Source organism: Delphinus delphis, chromosome 8 (assembly GCF_949987515.2).
Source record: "Delphinus delphis chromosome 8, mDelDel1.2, whole genome shotgun sequence".
NCBI classification, from domain to species: domain Eukaryota; kingdom Metazoa; phylum Chordata; class Mammalia; order Artiodactyla; family Delphinidae; genus Delphinus; species Delphinus delphis.
Window position 1 is genome coordinate 100,557,279 of NC_082690.1, and position 22,906 is coordinate 100,580,184.

The 22,906-nt window shown below is 43.8% G+C and overlaps 1 protein-coding gene across 5 annotated transcripts; it reads right to left on the reverse strand.

The window, feature by feature from the left end:
* Positions 1–109: 109 nt before the first annotated feature.
* Positions 110–22,871, reverse strand: CPSF7 (cleavage and polyadenylation specific factor 7). 5 transcript variants are annotated; one of them, XM_060019005.1, is made up of 10 exons: positions 22,788–22,871; positions 22,062–22,170; positions 15,333–15,551; positions 14,388–14,491; positions 13,612–13,784; positions 10,326–10,740; positions 9,706–9,824; positions 7,308–7,476; positions 6,517–6,684; positions 110–2,154 (listed from the first exon to the last, which is right to left on the reverse strand). In XM_060019005.1, exons 2-9 carry the CDS (start codon positions 22,113–22,115, stop codon positions 6,522–6,524), a joined length of 1,416 nt encoding a protein of 471 aa, XP_059874988.1. In that variant the 5' UTR covers positions 22,116–22,170; positions 22,788–22,871; the 3' UTR covers positions 110–2,154; positions 6,517–6,521. The 5 variants fall into 5 exon arrangements, with proteins under 5 accessions (XP_059874988.1, XP_059874989.1, XP_059874991.1 ...); XM_060019006.1 differs by lacking the exon at positions 110–2,154 and adding an exon at positions 2,625–5,468; XM_060019008.1 differs by lacking the exon at positions 110–2,154 and having other exon boundaries at positions 5,490–6,684; positions 13,639–13,784.
* Positions 22,872–22,906: the final 35 nt, after the last annotated feature.

Here is a 22,906-nt window from a genome sequence, read left to right on the forward strand (position 1 = left end):
GCAATTCCAGCTGAGAACTCAGGGATTCACTCCCCTCCCAAAGCCTCTACATCAGCCCACACCCGTGTCCCAGACACCTCAACAAATCTATTCAATGCAGAATCCGTGAAACAGCTCACACCCCATTTATTATTTAAAAATATTTTGTTACAAAAGGAAAAAAAATACAATGCAGTATAAAAGATTGACAGTGTCATCAAGTTTATTACACAATTTTCAACCTATCAGAAAGACAAACAAATCACCAACAACAGGGGGACGGGGCCTTGGCCTTTTTGAGGGTTGGGTTTTTTTCCTTTTGCTATCAGGAAATAAAACTAAAAATTGTGTCACCAAGTAAAAACAAAACAAAAATGGGGAGAAAAAAATTCTCCGGGTAAACGGCTTTTCTGGTATTCTATATATTTTTTTCTCCTTAAACTGTCACCTTACTTGGTTTTCTCTACATTAAAAAGACACCCGGAGCTGCTCTTGAGGATAAGCACATCACTTAACGCTTGGCCGGCTGGGCAGGGTGCCATATTCTGAAGTGGAGGTGGGGATGGGGTTGGGGGACAGGGGGAAAAAAGCTACAAACCTGTAGCCTCTGTCCCAAGGGAATGTGCCTCTCCAACCCTGGGGGACTCCCTCAGTGACTGAGCGAGGGCTATGTCAGAAACGTGCAAGGAACAGAGGAAGGCTTCGGTCCAGCTCAGTCTCTCCCCTCTGAGCCAGAAGGGTCTCCAGCGACCCTACATCCCACGTGCCACGTTTCCTGTTCGATGTCGCGTGCCCTACAGACGCGTGCAGAAGTAGCATCTGTCGCCCCGTGGGTACCGCAGGACCCTGTTGCTGCTGCTTCTTTCAGCAGCAGCCGCCTCACAATTTGGATGTTATGGGAAAAGCAATTCCATTTGCCTGTGTAGAATATGGCCCCCAGAGTGGTGGTCCTTAGAATTCTGAGCTGAGCTCATTAAAGTCAGGCTCCACTTCTTCCTTGCTCCTTATCAGAGGCAGCAAGTACCTCCAGGCAGAGCGAGGGGAGCTATTAAGTCAAAATTCAAAAGGTGAAAAAATACCAAATTTGTGACTTTACCTACTAGTGCCAGGTTATCCCACAATAAGTAAAAGTATGTACCTGGAGGATGCAAGCCCATGCTCACATCAAACCTGAAAAAAGAAAAGCCTATGGAAGTAGGCCATATCCCGCCTAACTTGCCTCCTTCCCCACTCCTAGTATTTCACAAGGGTTCTTCACTGCTGAGGTCCGATGTCCCCGACTCCCAATGGCAGTACCTTCCTCTAAAACAAGGAAGCAGCCTTCTTGGGGGAAGGGCTCCACATGTGAAATGGAAAAGCCCCAGGGAAAGGGAACATCTAGTGGAGCTGGTTATTGCAAGAGGCAACCGAACCAAGCAAGAAGCAGTAGAGGGTGGTAACTGGCTCTGCCAGGCTCCCCAGCAGAAAGCAACCTCATGGGCCTTCTCTGCTTAGGAGAGGCAAGTCCACTGAGCAGGCTGGGCAGCAGGGAGTTAAAAGGGTTTTAGCCCCCTGGGAGGTCAGGGAAACAAACCGTCAATGAGTAAGAGGGAAAAGCAAGAACAGGAGAAGCTTTCTATAAAGTAATTTCTGTTCTCATGGTCCCTCCTCAAAGGGCTGGGCAGGTAAAGGAGTTAAAGAAGTGGTATGTTAGCAAGGGGTTTGGACCCTCTTCGCCCCATCAAGCCTAGTGCTGAGGGCAGGACCCTGGGCATATTTTGGCACACCCAGTCCCTCTCCTAGATCCCACAGGGAGGATCTGCTTCCTTTGGGAAGGATGTCTTCCCATCAACCTCACCACTGAACTGCTCCTGGAGAATCAGAAACTCATACGTTTCCTTGGACAAAGCACCGTTCTCTATGGAGACCAGGGACCTGGACATGGTTTCTTCCTGTCTGCCACCCTCCCAACCACATGAAGTCTTTAGGTTCTTTACCCTGGCAAACAGGAGTGGGACTGGGAGGGCTGCCAGGCAATCTTCAATCTTGCAGGGCAGAGGGTATTCCCTGTGGGTGTCTGGAAGGGGTTAGGGGCTTGGAGAAAGGGGAAGGGGTGGAGCGGCCTCCGTCCTTTAGTCCTGATCAAGGTGAGGAGATGCAAGTCCATTAAAAAAACATTTGCTTCCAACCAGACTCCTGCAATGAGAACATCAGAAGAGAAGAAAGAAAATACAAGTTAGAGGTTACTTTCCGATTAACAGGGGCTTATATAAATTATACTGGCATTTTCAAAAGTTAAAACGTATGAAGTAGGGGATGCAGACAGAGAGAATGCAAGCTGGGAAAGTAAAAGACAGCAGAACTGTCTGGGAGTGTTTGGCACTGTGAGTAGTGAGGGAATGGTTGGAGGAGAACAGAGGAAAGAGGAGTGACATTTTACTTTAAGGTTAGGGGGCAAAACATAGACAATGAAATGAGGCATCAAAGCAGTTTGACTGAAAAGGAGACTTTGGCTGGAAACTACTACATTTCAAGAAAAGTTGCTCTAAGGGAGCATGGTGAGTTTAAATACTGTTTCAGAAAATCTATTCTGAGCAAGTCATAGCTTACCTTAAGGGGAAGGGGAAAAATCTGGAAATGGGAAGTACAATGGTAAGAAAACAAGTGTGTACATAACCAAATCCATTAACCCCCAAATACCCAAGAGGCCCTTGCAGGGAGCATGTACTTACACAAGAAAACTAAACTTTTTTCCTTCTTTTAAAGAAGCATACACATACACATAGAGCCAGAGATGTTCCAAGTACCACCACTCAAGAGATTCTAGTCCTCCCCAGATGACAGGTGTGGGTGAGGGGCCAAGAAGCATACTAACACCAAGCAGGAGTGATGTGGTCAGGCCAGAGCAGAAAGCAGAGCACGGAGGTCAAAGAAGATAATCAGCAGTCACCATCCAAGAAAACTAAAAGCACGGTTAAGAACTTCTGCTGAGCAGTGAAGGACTGTTAAGCCACTTGTCACATCTCGACCTAACTTAAGGTCCCCAGTACACTCAGCCCTCTTTCCAACGTTGTAACATCCATCTGCAGGGGGTGGCCTCGTCAATCTTACCACACAAAATAGAACTGACAGCAAAAAGGAAAAGGGGGAATTAAATTCAGGCTTAGGATTTCTACTAACACCCAAACTGGCAACATGGCCTATACATAAATGCTCACCTTTAATGTATGCACTTCTGTAACCGGGAGGAGCTCTGCAAGAAAAACTACATCCATAAGCTGCCTGATCCTTCTACACTCTGAAATGGCACCATTTCACCCTGGGGTCCTCAGAATCTGTCATGGCCTCTGGTTTCTCTAAGCATCTATGCAGGCAGGTATCTTTCTCATTTTCTGTAAGAGGAAACTAAAGCCCTCAGTGACTCCTCAATTTCATACCATTTGGGTTTCCGAATCTTTGCATTAGATCAAAATTGAACAGAATGCTCAGTTTTCACTGGACCAGGAGGATAGCAATGAGGTGAGAATTACTATATTTCAAGCAGGATAATGTCCTAAAATAATGAGACAACAGCCAACAACTACAAAAACTTGAAGCCACAGACAACCTAAGAATATCCTCAAACTCCAAAGCGTACACACGTATACCACAAAAGTGATGTAATTTGGGAACTGTTGCTACAAAACAAGACTCAGAGGATAACTAATGCATCAGAAGTAAACTACAGTTGACCCTTGAAAAATACAGGTTTGAACTGCGCTGGTTCACTTACATGCTGATTTTTTTTCAATAAATACGTACTACAACAGAATCTGAGGTTGGTTGAATCTGTGGATGGAGAACTGCAGAAATGGAGGGCTGACTATAAAGTTATACTCAAATTTTTGACTACGCAGAGGTCAGCTCCCCTAACCCCTACACTGCTCAAGGGTCAACTGAACAGCACCCATTTCTTAGAGGTTATAGCTCCATTTTGGTGGTAATGTTTGAATGCAGACAGAGGACAAAGTGGGTCAATCAGACTTCAGGTCCCAGAGGTCGTGCCCATCCTGAGGAAGGATGGACAAAAAAGCCTGCTGGTTTTTGCTGCCCCTAGATGGAATATACCCTTTGCTCTCAGGGAACAGCTCTCCGTATAGTATAAATACTAGTATTTTCTAACTAAAAGGTATTGTACTCAGAGCTTGCAAAGTTATCAAGGTAAATGAGGCCCAGGCACCATCTCCTCAACATGACATCTCCTAAGTCACAACTTGGTACCTGCAGATGAAGTTAAGAATCCCAGGATGAGAATGTGAGAAATGGACATTTTTGGGGGGTCAAATTCAGTTCTTTTGGACTAATTAACCAGAAGGAATAACCAACGTACCTAAAGGGGTGACTAGGAAAAGTGGGGAACTGGAAAACCTGCCTCAAGAGTTAATTTTCCTCATTTGTCATAGGCCTGCACCAGCCAAATGACTGTTTTCTGGGAACTACTGGGTTATAGGATTTTTCAGTTTTTCAAATTGAATCATCCTCATAATGGAAGAAAAGTCCCACTTTACAGGTGGAAAGAAAATGAAGCAAGATGACAGCTGAAGTCTCAGGTTCAGGTGTTCAATCCCCGAAGTTCTAATGATCAGAGGATCTCACAATTTTTCTATCAAAAGGCTGTCAGGAGCAAAGCCGCCAAGAACAGTGACATGCAGTTACACGTTCCGACTACTAACCTACGTGGCCCCAGAGACTATAATTCATGCTTTGCACAGACCAAGTACTACCTCCTTCGTCACTCTTATCCTAGTCAGCTCCAAAGGACACACACGGTGGGCTGCAGGACTGGGGAGGGTGGTGACTGATACTGAATCTACAAGCAACACTAGCAACTGTGCTAGCTCAAACAAGGGAGATGCTGCTACTGCTACAGGAGGGATGAGATCGATCACAGGCCCACTCTACCCACCCTCCCGCCCACTGCCTGAGACTCAATTAGGCCAACGCTGTTTAAAACTCCGCTTAAGTTAATGGCAGAAACAACAAAGTAGAGGGCAGTAGCCAAACATAACAAGACTCCTTTCTTACTTGTTTAGTAGGTTGTCACTAGGCAACAGTTTACAGTCCAGCTACCGCTTGTGAACTACAGGCACTCACAAGAAGGGGGGAGGGTTTCTTTTCCTTTCTGCATCCAGTCATCCATCTATCCACCCCAAAGATACCAAGCAGGACTATTCCTACTCACCTTCCACAATTACCATTACTTCAGACCAACCAAATCAGCCAAACACCAAGGACATTATCCTAATGTACTTGATGTGAAGCCACAAAATTGAGAAGAGACCCCAAAGTCACCTGGGTCATGCAGTAGCCTTCAGGAACCACAAACGTACCATCCCCGCCAGAGTCTCGACTACTTTTACAGATCTCCAAAGAAACAGAGTCAACAACTGCTCTTGCTTGCTTATATACTAGAAACAGTCTTTGTTGGAAGCTTGTTTTCAGTTGGGATTGCCAAGCTGGTGGGATGTAACCTGGAGCGTGAGAATGAAAATAACAGAGCTGAAGCCCCTGAACCAGCCAAGCCTAACTCAACTTTTCAGTTACTTGAGTTAATGTAGTTCCCCACCCCTAACTCTCCTGCCTTTGTTTTGCTTTATTAAAAAAAAAAAAAAATCACTGTAAGTTTTTCCAAAACAATTATATCCTGCCATTGAAATATCCTCCACAGTCTCTAAAGCTTTAAAGATAATTTTTTTCAGATCAGCTTTCTCCTGACTAAAGTATCCTGATTTTCAAAATCTTTTTAATACATATTAATTCTTAAAAATCATTAATGTTGCACCTTGAAAACTTACAAGTAGGCAATGGTCTTACTTTTTTCTGTCTTGGTCAATTTTCCTGATTTTTTCATTTGAAAGTTTGGTGGGGTTAAAGTATAACAATGAGGGACTTCCCTGGCGGTCCAGTGGTTAAGACTCCGTGCTCCCAATGCACGGGGCACGGGTTCGATCCTTGGTCAGGGAACTAAGATCCCGCAGGCCACACGGCGCAACCAAAAAGAAAGTAAATAAATAATAAACAAATAAAACATAACAATGATAATAACAATAGCTATCATTTATTGAGAATTTACTATGTGACAGGTACTATGAGTGCTAAATGCTCTATATGGATTAGCTCACTGAATACTCAGCAATCCAATGAGACAGTCGCTTTTATTATCTCCACTTACAAATGAGGAAACTGAGGAACAGAAAGTAATATGGCTGGAGGAGCTGGAATTCATAACCTGGCATCTACCTGCAGACACTGTGTTCTTAGCCATTATGCCGTGTTGTCTCAGATACCAGGTGAAAGCAGTCAAAAAACAAGCAAAAATAGCTTAATCTCAGGTCCATTTCAGGGTGCGACTCCTCACAAACAAGCAGAAAACCTGCCCTCCTGAATTTTTGGTTACCTAAACAGGAAGTCTTCCCATACCCTTTTCTTGTTTTAAAAGGAGAGAGAGAAATCTTTACTATCAATAATTTTTCTTTCATAAGAGATCATCAACCAGCCAGCAATGAGGCTTCATCCCACCTTTCTCAGTGGTGCCGGTCCCGTTCTCTATCCCGGTGTCTCTCGTGCTCTCGGTTCCTTTCTTGGAAATAATCATCATGCCGATCTTCATTATGAAGCAGGTCCCGGTGCCTCCTGCTGCTTTCCCGGGACCGGCTTGGTGACCTCTCTCGGGACCGATGTCTTTTCCTATTAGAAGGATACTTTTCAGCCTCACTCAGAGGGCTTACCCCATTCTTTCTAAGAGTATTGTGTTTTGGTGTCTTCTACTATTTGCCTAAACCACTCTTCTGTTACTCTATCATGGCCCCTAGTCTTTTTTGGAAAATTAATAACAAACTTGTTGAGATCTTACTAACGTATCAGGCACAGTGCTAAGAGCTTTACATGCATTATCTCACCTAATCTTTACAACAGGTCTGTAAGATAAGTACTACCATTGTCCCCTTTTTAAAAATAAGAAAAATGAGGCTTGGAAAGTTGAGTAACTTCCATATTCAAGGTCATGCAGGTAGTTAGGAGCAGGACTGAGATTCAAATTCAAGAATGTGTGGCTCCAAAGCCCATGTTCTGAACTACGTCAGTCTTTCCTCCTAAATAAGCCCACTGCCTCACCAAACACAGATTTCAGACATTACAACATTTATTAATGTAAACGTTTGATTAATTTTTTTCCCTTAAAGACATGAGGGCTAGGTCTGCTCTTTCAACTAGGTCCTTGCCAGATACCCTGGGCTCCTTTCCTCCCCCTGCCAGTCCCTGGAAGAGTGCTGCCCAGGGCTGGCAGGCTGCTGAAGCAATCATCAACTCACCTGGATGAGCTCCCGCTGGCGCCCACACTGTAAGACTTGGCTTCAATGCCATGAAGACAGTCCTTAAGGGAGGAGATGAGGACACGGCAACGCTCATCATTGGCGACCCGGGACTGTTTGATAACAGCAATGGCTGTGAGCAGCGTCTCAATCGCGTCGCTGTAATCCCCTGACAGGGGATGGATGGGAAAGGCCAAGGATGAGCAGAGGCAGTAAACTAACTGATGAAAAGGAGAACTCAGGAGGACACAAACCAAGAGTAAAAAGCTGTCCCACAGAACCACAGTAAAATGGATGAGGCAGAAGTGGCAGGTATAAAACTGTATGGCACCTATATTCTAGTGGTCTGGAATCAGACAGATGCTCTCAGACACTGCTAGTGGATGTATAATCCGGCACGTCATTGTCTGAGGGTTATCAGACGGCATCCATTAAAATAAACAATGTGCATACTTTTTGACCCAGCACATCTAAAAATTTTCTACTTCTGTTCACAAGTATATAATTTAAACAATGTTTGTTTCAGCGTTGTTTGTTGTATTAAAGAATCAAAAACAACTTAAGGTTCCTTCAGTAGGGTCTGGCTATATAAATTATGGAACATTGGTTCTACAGAATACTACATAGTCATTAAAAAGCATGAGGTAAATCTGTATGTAAACAAAGCAATCCATGTAAAGCACTTAGCACAGTGCCAGGCACACAGTAAGGGCTCAATAAACGTTAGGTATTAGTTGATGTAACAGATGTCCAGAATGTATTTTTAAAAAGCTGTGAAACAATATTCCATCAAAATTACATATATATTTTGCTACATGCACAGAAAAAAAATCTGACGGATAGACACTAAATTGTACAAGGTGGTCTTATTGATGGTCCTTGTACAGAAGCCTTTCATTTATTAACACTGCATATTTCTGTCTGAATTATTTTAAATCTATAACCAAATACATATATACATACAAGTAACATATCTAAGACATGTATGTTGTGTGTGCATATATATATTATATATGCACACACATATTTTTAATTATGCTGCCATCAAGAACTAGCTCCTTCATTCCTCACATCTGAGCAATGTTTGGACTCAAGGAGAGTGGTCAGGGTGGGTACTTGAACAATGCTTTTGCAAACTAAAGCTTTCTTAGCGTTAAGGACAAGATAATACAAGGCAAGCATGAAACCAGGCAGGGGTCCAGTGACAGTGGACTAGCAGCTCCCCCTGTGCGAGGCAGTGAAGAACAGAACAGAGACTGTGAAGGACCTGCAATTCTGTGGAGATCTAAGAACACCAGGATTTTGGCTCTACCAGAGTAGGGAATTTTTGCCTATTTTGTAGGAATTCAATAAATATTTGTGGTTTGAATGACTGGAATGAGAACAAAGCAAAGGGAGGAGACAGAAGTTCAGTTATTGATCATCTCAGTGTGAAGGAACTGGTGAAGAACAATGACTGTTTTTCTTTATACTCTGTATATCTGACTTGCTACAATGAGCATAGATTATTTTCTAATTTAAAGAGATTTACTCAGATGTCATGAAGGTTTCTAGTGAAAAAAAGAGAGAGAGAAAATATACATACTTTCTGTCTTTAGTCCACTCTGCATTCAAATTTTGTAGTCAAAGATGAGAAATTATGGAAAATGGATGATAACAGAGTTAACTTATTTCTTAGGAGATCTGACAATCTATATTTACATTCATGTAGGAAACTCACAGGAAGAAAGTGAATATGATTAGTGCTATAATGCAAAACTTGGACCAGAATCCGGAAACTTCCTATATTCTCTTCTCTTAGGAACCAAAGGTTATGTTCCCCTGGCTCTCAAAGACATGGCTTCTGGTTCTGCCCACTTAACACTGACAGCAAGGCAAAAGTTAGTTGTAAGGGTATATTATGCCTTAAGATTGACACCCAACAGACTTGTCTCTTTCTAGGATAGGTTACATGGAGGCCACCAGCTCTGCCTCGATCCCCAAATGTAATCAGATTCCATATCCACCATCATCATCAGTTCTAAAAACCCAAGGTCTACACTTGGCATTGGACTCATTACATAGACACAAGATCCACTGATCAACCACTGAGATCAAGATCTCCGTGAGGCAGGAAGTTCATTCTATAACAAACACCACAATGAGCATTAGTTATTTACATTCTAGGCACTAAGTTGGTTTTCATGGGGCAGGTCTAGACACAGGCTAAACAAACAGCACCAGTGGAGCTCCCCAAAAGCCAGGAAACCAGGTTACCATATTGCTTTTCAAAATGTGCCACTCTTGCGAATCTACTAGTGCTCCAACTTTATCTTGTTGAATTTCTTGCCAATGGAAATGACAAAACAATGGAAAAACTAAAGGTAAGGAGAAGGCAGCAACGGTGAGGATGAGTTACCTGCACTGGCTCCAGATACAGCTTTGGAAATGGCACTGCTGGAAATTGCTCTGTTCCGCTTCATGATCTCTTCAAATTCTGCTTCACTCACTGTAGAGGGCGGAGGGCCCGAATCTCGGCTGCACACAGAAATAATACCACTCCTGACTGCCCACACCCCTTGTTAACTTTACCATACTCTAGAGTACTATGCTATTTAACTGTGCTCTCCTGTATAATGTCTTAAATGGTTCTCAGCCTGTTCACATGTTTTATATGTTCATGTTCTCTTCAAAGACAAGATTTATGTCATATACTTTTGTAATTCTGGCATGACTCAACAGTGCTCGACACTCATAGCATTCCTAACAGTGACTTATAGCACTCCATTTAATCAACTGCCTTAAAAAGGGATACGAAGGTGGTTTGGGTTGAGAGGTAAGACGCAAACAAAATACCAAACAAAAACATTCTCTAATAGTTAACTATTTCCCAGGACTCAATACTATGACAACAGTTTCCACAAGGGAAAATACAAGAATTCAGTGCTCACTTACTTCCTCAGGGAGAACAAAATGCTTAAAACACTGTCTACCCCACTATGCCTGGCTCAGATCTGAAAGGAACAAGATGGTCCTTACCTGCCATGGTGGTTATAGGGTGCCGAGGCCTTCATGTAAGTATCTGGTGGAGGCCCCACTGTGGCATTTGGTGGGGGGAAGAAGGCTGGATTGAGGTGAAGGGCAGGTGGGATGGCCCCAGGGGGAGGTACAGTCAGATGAGGAGGTAATCGAGGAGGAGGGGGCATGAGATGCTGGTAGTGGATGCCAGGAGGAGGAGGAGGGACCCCAAAGCTTGAGGAGAGAGGTGGTGGCGGTGGAATTGGGGGTGGGGGCAGACCCATCAGGGGAAGGGCTGAAGGAGGGCGATTGAAGTAGGGCAGCACACTGGGGGGCTTATCCACACGGGCAGATGAGGGTACAAGGTTCTCAGAGGGTGTGGCCCGTCCATCAGCAGAATCACTAGAATCTCGGGAGTGGGCCCGTGGAGGTATTCCTATGAAGCAAAACAGAATCACTGTTACTGTCCAACCTTTAGACATAACCACGGGACCAGGTCATCCTTCAGCAAGTCATCTGACACCATACTAAGGAAGGTGACAGGCAGCTGAGAAAGAAGGTAAAATCACCTAGTGTTTTTCTTTGGCCTCAGAGAGAAAGCTCAGAGGCAACCTAGTTAAGACATAAACCCAGGAAGCAAAGCCACCCTAATTCTGTATGTTAAAGAATGCTCTTTATCTAGAACTCTCAGTGCCTCACATTTAAGTTACCCTTAGCTTTGCTTTCTATTTTTAAATGCAGAAGGACCCTGATAACCCATGAGAAAATGACAGTGCTGAGGTATGTTCATCACTGGTCAGCTGGATTCAAGCTGATTCGAAATCCCATTTTCTCTGGTAGTTGTTCAGGGACTCTTTCCTTAGACTAGTAATAGTTAACCTTCTTTATCCTGCTATATACTTGAAATTTTCTCTTTGCCATGGCTCTTTGGCCGGGGAATTTGGGGGAAGGGAGGGAAGGGCAGGGGATGGATAACACTTCCTCCATCCAAGTACCCAAACTGGTAACTGGGACGGGGAAGAGCCACAGAACGGAGAGTAGAAGACTGGAGGTTAAATGAGAAAACACGGGAGACAAGCCAAGGAAAGATCTGCCCACAGAATGAGCAGATGGCACACAGCTGACACCAGGGACTCCTAGCAAAAGCCTGGTACAAGATATGCCTGAAACCTGGGAAACTCCCCCTACATTTCAATGGCCCAAACCCTCTACCCCACAGGGCAGCCTACTAGGAACATCATCGTGGAACGGTGGTATGGTGTTGTGCAAAACAGGGGCTCAAAACATGTTTGTATACAGCTGGAAACATGGCTCTGACACCGTCAAGTCATTTGGTTAAACCTGTTCCCTCTTTCCAATTTAACAGTCTACTCTAAGCCTGGTTAATGTGGAATCCAACAGAAGAATGTGATCACATGGTCTTGGGAGTCTTGGAGGTAGAAAGATGCCATTAGGAGACAAGTGTGGAGAGAAAGAAGAGTGCTCCTTAAGCAAAAACTTGTTAGTAAACACTAACTCCTGATGAAAGCACAAGGTGGAATTAATCCCCTTGGCAACCACCTTGGTTCCTCTAACATAGTTTATCACCAGTGCCTACCACAGCATTCTCTTGCTTTTCATGTCTCACACACATGGCAACGTGCTATTTCCCTGAGTTCTCTCAAGCTGAAGAAAGAAGAGGTATTAGCAAGTGTAATCCTCTGAAAGTTTGCTACCTTCCCAGCTACCGTTCCCACACTAGCAAAAAGGGTTCTTTTTGTATCTATGGCCACAAATCCCAAGAGTAGCAACCACTGTTAAGCAGACTAAGTCAACCAGCTACACTTAGTGAATTAACAGAGCCCAAGTCCATCAACATGACAGCGCAGAAAAACACCACTCAGTCAGCACCATCACTTCAGCAAAGAAAGCTAACATCAAGGAGTAAACAGCCAGGTGGTGCCAGGACTGTTAGGTGCTCAATGCAGCTGTAAAATTATACATCTTAAGAAAGCTAGAAGAGGCGTGAATCATAGAAAGACTCTGAAACACAATGGACTTTGAAAATTCAGGTTATCAAGGAAGAAAAGTATGTGCCTTCTAACCCAGAGCAATAGCTCACACCACTTCCATCTAGGCTCTCAATATAGTTATAAGAACATAGTTGTTCCTATGCAAGAGTTGAGTGGCCATATTTCCACCTTCAGTCAACCTATCCAAGGTCCCAGTGGACTACCCAATCAATAAATACAAGGCACTATTTTGAGAGCAGGACCTAAGCAGTGACAGAAAGTGGGTAACGAAAAACTCTGCCATACCCCGTAAAAGGAAAGTAATGGCAGTTGACTGTTTCAGGCAGGGCCTTGCAGGGTGGCTGCACCTTCTGAAGTCAGGACAATCCAAGGTTGGTCCCCAGGTTTCGCAGGTTCAGAAACTTGATTTTAACAGTTCACCCAGGGATGACTGGACCCTAGAAGATTGATTCACACTATCCAAACTCACAAGAGACTGATTCATAAACCAGAATGACAATTTATTAATTTACAATGAGAAATATAACTGCCAAGCAGACTGGAATACTTGTGTCGGCTGGTCAGCGCATTCTCTTCCCAGTAGGAGAGCCTAGTTGGGAAACCAAATTAGTATCAGAAGGTGTCTTGGTGAGCACAGGGTCAGAATAAAGGGAATAAGGTGAGCTTAAGGCATACTATCATCAGGCTAAGGTAGCATGATGCAACTTTCTTTACTAATGGGAAACACTTGCCAAGCAAACTAAAATCGCAGGTAACAGAAAGGGTACCCAACCCCCCTGGTCAATGCTGGAGAAACACTGTTAAATTCTTACTCTCCAGCACTCCTCTTGGTCGACTCCTTACAGAACATCCTTCCAGTGTATGTTCACGACAAGATTACAGCCATCTTTATGTGTCATATTTATATTTTATGGTGGTTGCTTCTTAATAATTTATACACACGTCTTACAATTAAGCCCATTTGCTATACACTTGATTTTTTAGATAGAAACACATAATTTAGACTTGACAGGAACTTTATATGTCGCGTGTCTAGTTCAAATGGGGAAGTAGGCCCTAAGCAGTAAAGTGACCTGCCCAAGGTCACATAATGAGTTAGTGGCAAAACTGAGCCATAACCTGAACCTACCTGACTCCTAGCACATGAGGCTCATTTTTTGGCTTACCTACTGCCATGCTGTCACCCATAATCACCACCACCCTCTCTCAAACTCTTCCACATCGTAGGCCAAGCCTACACCACAGAAAACAAACCCACAAACTTCCCCCCCTTCATACAGATGGTCTCCACGTACCCCCTCTTGGGACTCGGACGCACTCACGTTTCCGAGCCTGTGCCTCAAACTGTGACAGGTTCTGGCGGGTGGCTGGCCTCACATCCACTTTTTCTCCATTAAGAACTTTTCCTGGCAGAAGTTCCAACAACTTGTGGACAGAGTTTTCAGAGGCTACCACCACCTCAGCATACCTTGAGGAAGAAAAATTAAAAACGAGTGAAATCTACTAGACAACCAAGACAGGAACACAGAAATTTTCTTCCACTTTTAGTGAAAACTGGTAAAGCCAAGGATACCTTGCTAATATTTTTTTTTTTAAGATTTTTTTGATGTGGACCATTTTTAAAGTCTTTATTGAATTTTTACAATATTGCTTCTGTTTCATGTTTTGGTTTTTTGGCCCTGAGGCATGTGGGATCTTAGCTCCCAGACCAGGGATCGAACCCACACCGCCTGCATTGGAAGGCGAAGTCTTAACCACTGGACTGCCAAGGAAGTCCCTTTTTTTTTTTTATCTTTCTAATATTAAACACACAAAACTACTAAAAACAAACAGGTGTCATGCTAAAATTTTCCTATTTATTTCAAATTAGAAATCAGCTTTCTTTGCCTCTCAATGGATGGATGTTCTCCTACATTGCAGCTAGGTCCCCATTCTAAGGTGGTTTGTTAAAACCAAGGCAGTAAACTGGGCCAGGGGTGGGAGGGATTAAATTACAGGGCCAAAATAACAGTACAGATATGTCATCCCAATGGCTACAAACTAAAAGAGGCTTCTCAAATCCAGACCTCACCCTTTGGACTGGCCATTTGCTCGATTCTCTGCAAATTTCAACTCCACCACATCATAGACTCCTACAGAGCGAATAACCTGGATCAGCTGCTGGTCTGTGGTCCACTGGGGCCGGCAAAATGGAAAAGGAAGAAATGTCAAGAGCTACACCCCCCTCCCCCAGAATGTCCCAAACCCTTCCCTCAAACCTAGGATTCTAGTCACAATCATGACCTCCCACAGGAAACCCAGAAGCCCATCAATATTTCAATTAGAGCACGTTTTTCCTATTGTCCTCACCCATGCAGAATTCCAAAACCACCCACCCCTGCCCCAATCCCCGTCTTTGAGACTAAGAAAATTAAAACCTATTATAACTTTGACTGCCACTTGGGCTGGCTCGTCATCAGCTCAAACGGTGGTTACTAGCAGCTTTTAGTTATAGATCTGATAGGCTAGAGTTGATCACTGACAGCAACTTTCCCCTCAGTATATACATTTCTTAATTTGAAAACACCACCTCCCAGCACCAGCCCCCAAACATGTCACACAATAACTTTTGCAGAACAACAATCACCACCTACCCCGAGCGTACTACAGCTATCAAGGTCTTTGCTCCCTCTCACCCATCATTATCATAGGACCATCTAATGACCACCAAGAGTTCAAGGTGTTCACTCTGAAATCTCATCCCACAGATGACCCTGGTAGACATAAAAGCCCCAGGGTCAGGGGCGGTAACAAGATGGCAGAAAAAGCAACTACCCACTTAATCATTGCTTTCTTCGGCACCAGTACGTCCTCAGGATAGTTCTCTTTCAGAGATCAATCCAACCTGATCCCAGGAAAAAGAAATCCAACCCCATCAGAGCACAAAACAGTGCAACAGTGGTTTCTGAAAATGCCATCACCTCCCAGTGCTCTCCCTCCAGCCCACCCACAAGCCTTTTTGGTTACCCATGCTCACCCAGGAGAAACTGCCCACATAGACAGCAGCTCGCCTATTACGCAGGCCACTGTAGGTGTAGAGAATTGCAGGGGTCTTGTTATTGGGCTTGGGAGATGGCTCCTGGCGAACAGGAGGTGGCGGCTCAGTGCTGCTGCTTCTGTCATCTGAGGGCTGTGAGGTGGCTGTCAACACGTCATCGTACAGGTCAATCTGATCTGTATTGTTGAACTCTGGGTCCTAAGAGACGAGGGGTTGGCAAAGGTGGGTTTGAAAACCTTTCGTTTTGTCCATTCTATTTTACTCTAATTTACTTACAATCCACGGTCAAATATTTTATAAAACATACAAAACTTCCTTGTCCTACTCTAGGAAACTAGGAAGAAAAACTTCCCCATGTAAAACAATTTTAACACTTAATTATACTTATGTATGTAGGTGTTTCTCCTAAGACCCTGTTAGCAGTCTATAGTGTTTCTAGCTTTAATCAACTGTGAGACTCAAAAGGTATATGACGATTAAACAAGCAAACTAAGAATGCAGAGATGCATCTGCTACTGCTATCAATGTGGCCAGCTTCTCAAGACCACATCTAAGATACACTAATGAAAATTTGTTTTCAACATCTTATGCTATTTCCAAAATCAAGAGTTACACAAAACTTACTCTTCTACTTAATAAGAAATAGAGTAGGGCTTCCCTGGTGGCAAGCCCGTGCGCCACAACTACTGAGCCTGTGCTCTAGAGCCTTTGAGCCACAACTACTGAAGCCTGCTCGCCTAGAGCCCATGCTCCGCAACAAGAGAAACCACCGCAATGAGAAGCCCGCACACCGCAACGAAGAGTAGCCTCTGCTCCTGCAACAAGAGAAAGCCCATGTGCAGAAACAAAGACCCAATGCAGCCAAAAATGGAAGGGAGGGAGGGAGGGAGGGAGGAAGAAAGGAAGGAAGGAAGGAAGGAAGGAAGGAAGGAAGGAAGGAAAGAAAGGGAGTATATTTATTTAGAAATGTAAATCGGGGGAAAAGCATGTTAAAGTGGGAACCAAAACACAAAAAAGAATGGGAGTTATTTAAACTCTTTGACTTACACAAATGATTTAGAGAAGCTCTAAAACTCATAGTACATAATCCCATCTTTCCGTTAACCATCAAAGAAATATAAAAAATAAAAGGAAAGTGAATAATGGGGGGATTTTCCATTATAAGTTCTATTTCTCAAATGACATGCAGATCCAATACATTACCATGACATTTATGAGACATCTTTGAGCAATACCAGAGATGTCCAATGATACACAAAAACAGTTAAGTTCTCTAAAATATAAAGGTCAGGGGCTTCCCTGGTGGCGCAGTGGTTGAGAGTCTGCCTGCCAATGCAGGGGACACGGGTTCGAGCCCTGGTCTGGGAAGATCCCACATGCCGCAGAGCGGCTGGGCCCGTGAGCCATGGCCGCTGAGCCTGTGCGTCCGGAGCCTGTGCTCTGCAACGAGAGGCCGCGACAGTGAGAGGCCCATGCACCGCGATGAAGAGTGGCCCCCGCTTGCCGCAACTAGAGAAAGCCCTTGCACAGAAACAAAGACCCAATACAGCCAAAAATAAATAAATAAAAATTTAAAATATATATATATATATATATATATATATATAAAGGTCAGGAAACAGGACAAGCACCGATATCATAAGCTGTGTTATAGTAAGCTTTCAAATATGAACGTGAATTCTGCAAGATAGGCAAAATATACTTTTTGCCTATGTGATATATTACTGTTATGGACTGAATGTTTGATTCCCCCCTACATACACTGAAACCCTACTCCCCAATGTGATGGTATTAGGAGGTAGGGCCTTCAGGAGGTAATTAAGATGAGATGAGGTCTTGAGGGTAGAGCCCATGAAAGGGATTAGTGCCCTTATAAGAATCAAGAGAGCTTGCTTGCTCTGCTATGCTCTGCATGATGTGAGGATACAAGTTGGCAGTCTGCAACTGAGAGAGGCTGATCACCACAACATGAACCTGATCTCAGTTTTCCAGCCTCTAGAACTGTGAGAAATACATTTGTTTATAAGCCACCCAGTCTTTGCTATTTTGTTACAGCAGCCCAAGCTAACACTTATATAAAAATTCCTAAAATCAAAAGAACTACTACTAAGGGACCTTAATGTTTCAGATTTTGCAATGTCATTATCTCAGAGAGGATCTTTTTATTTTAAGGATCAGACAAGTATATTTTCAGGTAACATTCTAAAACATCCAAACAGTGCTAAAGAGGATACTGCCAAAATGAGAGTACAGGGAGACGTTCGGAGTGTCTTAGGGAAACTATAGCTCATTCATGTCATTGCTGTCTTTTAAAAACAGGAATAAAGAAAGAGCCTATACTAAGGGAATAAAAGAACCTGTATTAAGTAACTTGTTTAATTGCCTGAAGGAGAATCATTTCCCCTAATGCAACTCAGGACAGGAAGCTCCAGTAACTTTCTCCCTTCAATACCATCACAAGAACTGCCAATCCTGAACTTCGACTAGAGAAGAGACTAACTACAAAATGCATTCTTAGACCTACATACCATTAGCAACTTTTGGAAACAATCTTTTAGTTTCTCAGTTTATCTGAAGAACATGCACACCATGATAATACTATTGGATTGTTCTGGTATTGAGGGGGAAAGGATTCTACTTCCTGAGGCATGTAAATAGCTTCAAGTATTACAAACACTCTTAACAAGCCCCATAGGAGAGGAGTTTGAAGCTTGTAAAAATCTCGCAAAGAGAATGGCAAAAGGGAGTAAACTTTTTAGGGGCAACTTAAAAGCAAGAAAAGGAATCAGTGAGGCAAATAAGCACAGGAAAACTATTTTAGGTAGTCAAACCTATAAATAAGGACCTTGCATAAAAAAGGATGCGTATGTGAAGAACGGGGAGAAGCTAACATTGGAGAGCACAGGGTGGATAATAAATTAAAAAGGTGAAGAAAGCTACGGCTAATAACGCAACATTTTATGTGTAAAATATTTCACAGCCTTACATCTCAAACAATCCTAACTCTAGACAAACCACTTATTTTTTTTGTTTGTTTGTTTTTTGCGGTATGCGGGCCTCTCACTGTTGTGGCCTCTCCCATTGCGGAGCACAGGCTCCGGACGCACAGGCTCAGCGGCCATGGCTCACGGGCCCAGCCGCTTCGCGGCATGTGGGAATCTTCCCGGACCAGGGCACAAACCCATGTCCCCTGCATCAGCAGGCGGACTCTCAACCACTGCGCCACCAGGGAAGCCCCAAACCACTTATTTATTTATTCATGTACTAGGTATGATTTGCCCTTATGGTTCAAGGTAGAGAAAGGACTTAGAAACCACTCAATCTTCTCCAATGCTCTAATCCTCAGACAACACTACTTCACACTTCAAACCAGGGTGCCTTTTTTTTTTTTTTTAAATAAATCAAGGATTGTGAAATGGAACTTAAAGGGAATAAGGAAACACACCATCTTGGATGGTCAGTGGAACCAAACTGCAATTCCTTCCATGTAGTATCTGTGATTCAGAGATGTGTGTCTAAAAGTTGTAATACAAAAATTATTGCTGATAATTGGGTAGAGGACATGCAGACTCGGGCAGCTCAGACATCAAACATATCACCAGGAAATCCCCCATACTGTAAGCCTCGGCAAACAATCTACTCTTTCAGGGTTCCTTAGAGAATATGACAGACTCAATCCTGGAAGACCCTGGTGGATGGATTACCTTACCACTTTAAGAAACACAAAAGGATTCAATGAACGCAAAATTGTCACAAGATTCAAATGGTCTCTCTGTGCCACAGAGCGTCAGTTCAAAGAAGTTTGTGGGAACTTTTCTGATGCACAGGCAGACCTGTTGAGGATTCTGTTGAAGATTTTATTGAAGAAACAATGTATCAAGTTGTGTTTGGATTTAAATCTGCTAGCAACATCAGTTCACTTTACTCTTCAGTTGCTAAGACAGAAAAACAGATAGGGCCTGAGGTCTTTCAGATTACCAAATGAGCTGGTGTTTTATGCAGGTAAAGAAAAATCTAATTCTACAAATTAAGTGAAAAATACAATGTTTTACAGGCATTGATGTGGAGGGATTCATTTCAGGGAGATTAAAAAAGAAGTATGTATTTAATACTGAATTAATACCAGGGACAATTTTGCATTTAACAGCATAGGAATAACTGTGGTTGTCTCATGAAGCCTCTTGGTTTACAAAAGAGAACTTGCATGATTATGAATTTAAATGAGAACTTCCCCACCTGTCTGCTCAATGTTCCTACCTGCCAGCCCTTTTCCTGATGTCTAAGGGGAATAATAAAGCTTAGGATTTATTTTTCTCAAAGCAACCCATTTGATATAATTTTCTTTTAACTGTAACCAAAGCTCAGTTTTTGGCTTTATAATTACTATTTCCACAGTTCTCACCTCACACTCTCCTTCCATCACTGTCCACTGCTCTCAACCACCAGGAATAGAACCTCTTTTGAGTAGAAGAAATCCATTTTTTCCTTTTATCTCACTACTTCTAACACAGTGCCTAGCAAACAGAAGTAGCTCAATAAATACTTGTTGATAAAAATGAGGAAAACTAAGCATATTGTGTAAAGTACCTGTCTTTGCATAAGGAACAGAACAGAGACAAAACACTCAGCAGGATGGCAGCTCTCAGTCTCTTTTCTAGTTGTTCTCCCCAGCCTAAGAGAGCAGCTGTGAACCCTAAGATTCCAACTGTAAAAGGAGTGAAGTAGCTCTGCAAAGGAGGCTTTTGTAGCACATGTTTTAAGAGATCCAGGAGTCAGCACGATAGGGTTCCATTTAGGAACAGTGCTTATTTTCCCTGGGGAGCAAAGTACACATGACAAGGTTCTTGTACACGGGTAAGCTTGGGGTGAATCAATAACATTCTTATAACCTTCTAAAACACAATGTGTACTTGCTGCCTTCAGTCTAAGCTTGCTTCTAACAATCCTAGCCAAACAGAGCTTTTACCACTTCTTTAGCGCCTCCAGAACATACTAAAACCAGCTTTGCTAAAAATTAACTTACTTGTGGGGAAAAAAGCACCCTTCCCCTGACCTTCCCCCAGCCATAAGACATTCAAAATCTATACTTTTTTCAACTTACTAAGTATCAAATACTGTCCATTTGATATAAATGTCTACTTGATTTCACACACCATCTTTGGCCTATCTTAGACCCATAAAAAAGTCCTGTTTAACTAAAGAGACCAGAGAACAAATTGTTGAGGCCAATGACTTCTACCTTGACAAAGCAGTGACCACTGGATGAGGCCTATGTCTTGTCTATGACCTACAAGCTGCATTGCTTAAGAAATTATGGAATCTCATTTCTCAGACCAAATGTTCCTGTGGTCAAGGACCCTGTTCTACCCATTTCCCAAAGTGAATCAGCAGCACTGTTACCAACCCACAGATAAGGACATTAGGGGAAAAGAAGTTTTTAAAATGAATAATTGAGAACAACTAAGGGAGCCTTGTTTTCTTGCTATCTAGTACTAAAAAAACAGTAAAAAGTAGTAAGTCTGATTCAAAGTAATATGAAAAACTCAGGAAAACAATGGTTTGTAACTAAATATTCTAAACCTTTTTTCTCATTCAGAAATAATTATGACTTGTTTGAAATTTAAAGAAAAATCTTCATGTATTTAAGTTAATCAACAGCCACATGTACATGACTTCAGTTTGGCTGAGAAGACATGGGAAAATGACTAACTTATGTCAAGTGAAAGAAATGGCATATATCAACCTCTTCTGTTGCTTCATATCAAAGCCAGGGTCCAATCAGAGCACTTTCCTTCCCTAGCCTGTTTTTTTATCCTCTTTCCAGGTCCTTACATGTAGCCATTAAAAGATGCCAACAGGAAGAACCAGCTTACTGAAGTAGAACAGTGCTGAAAATAATCCAGGCAAGATATTAGTAAGTTTTAAATAGAGATTTTGGGACACTCTTGAGATTTGACCTCAAGAACTCAGAACTGAACTGTATATGAAATTATTGTTTCAAAGGACATTACTGTATCGTATTTCTTGACATATCATATAGAGACCAACAAATCCAACTTAGAGCATGTGGCTGGGTCTGTATCTGCTTCGTAACTGGTTTGTCCAACACCTTTACCTCCCCCCACCAAACAAGGAGATCCACCAATAAAATTTACTTCTCAAGCCTGGAGTCAAGCTACTTCTGAAAGGAAGGAAGACAGAAAACAACTGGAATGCAGCTGAAATTAAACGTTAAAGCTATCTTTTATACCGTGCCTCTCACTGCCCTATGGGGGAGGAGACTGCATTTCTCCAGGGGCAGTTTGAGAGAATCTCAAAGGAACAGGTACCAACATCATCCTCATGAATACTATAGCAAACCTAATTCTGATTTTTAATTTTGGTTAGTCTTCGAAGAGACTGACATCCAACTTTGGCTTCCTGGGGGAGCAAGTTCCACAGGTTGATTCATCACTCTATTAAACCTCATTTTTATTTACTCTTAAATCAAAGCTTTTAAAATCAAGCCTGGAGGCTTAAGTTAACATAAAGCAGAACGGTCAGAAATCTTGGAAGTCTGTGCTAGAGGGAAAATTTTAGATCTGACAGAGGGGTGTTTAGGCCTATAAAATCCTCATGGACTGACACAGCCTGGAACCACTGCAAGTTTGGTGCAAGTGATTCCTCAGCTGGTACAGGAAAATACCAACGTTCCCGATGACCGCTCACCTGATTGAACTCCTCGTCAGCATATATATCAATCAAGTCCACTCCTTCTGACATGGCTCCGGAAGGAAGATCTCGAGCCCGGAAAATGGACAAGGTAAGAAAGATGCCACTGCAGTATCCAGAAAGAAACAGAGTTAGAGGCGTAAGGGTCCCAGGGTGGGATGAGGGCACTGGTTGCCAACCTCCCGTCTCCAGAGACGCAGCATCCCGGCAGCCCGAGCTCTGCCCCACCCGCTCCGCCCCGCCCCCGGCCTCGCGCCGCCCCTCGCTCTCCCAGGCCACCGGGGCTCGCGGGGCTCGCTGCCCATCACCCTCGGGCCCGACCGGAGCTGCGCCGCAGCTGCCTGGGCGCGACGAGGAAGTGCAGGCCTCTGCTCCTAGGGGCCCTCGGATGGCGCTGCGAAGAACGATCGCGGCGAAGCCCGCAGCTACAGTCCGCCGCACCTGCCGAGGCCCCAAGCGGCCCCGGCTAGAGTCCCTGCGGGTCTCGGATCTCCAACCACCTCCGCTCCCCACCCAGGCCTAGTCCTCGCCCCCAGCTAGGCCCGCCGCGCTCCCTCCCCACAGACCCGGCCCGACGCCCTCGGCCCCCTCCCTCAAAGGCCCGCGCCTCCCGCCGCCCGCCAACTCCGGGTACCCCGAACTCAACCGACCCCCTCCCCGCCTCAGCGCCGTCCCCGAGCCCTCTTCCGGCCCAGCCGGCCCCCGGCCGCGCGCCCCCGTTACCGGGAATATGGCGGCGGCGGCGGCGAGTCCGGACTAGGCCCGAAGCGCGCGAACCGCTCTCTGCCCCAGGTCCCCCGCCGCCGGCGTCACACGCACAGCCACTTCCGCCATACGCGAGG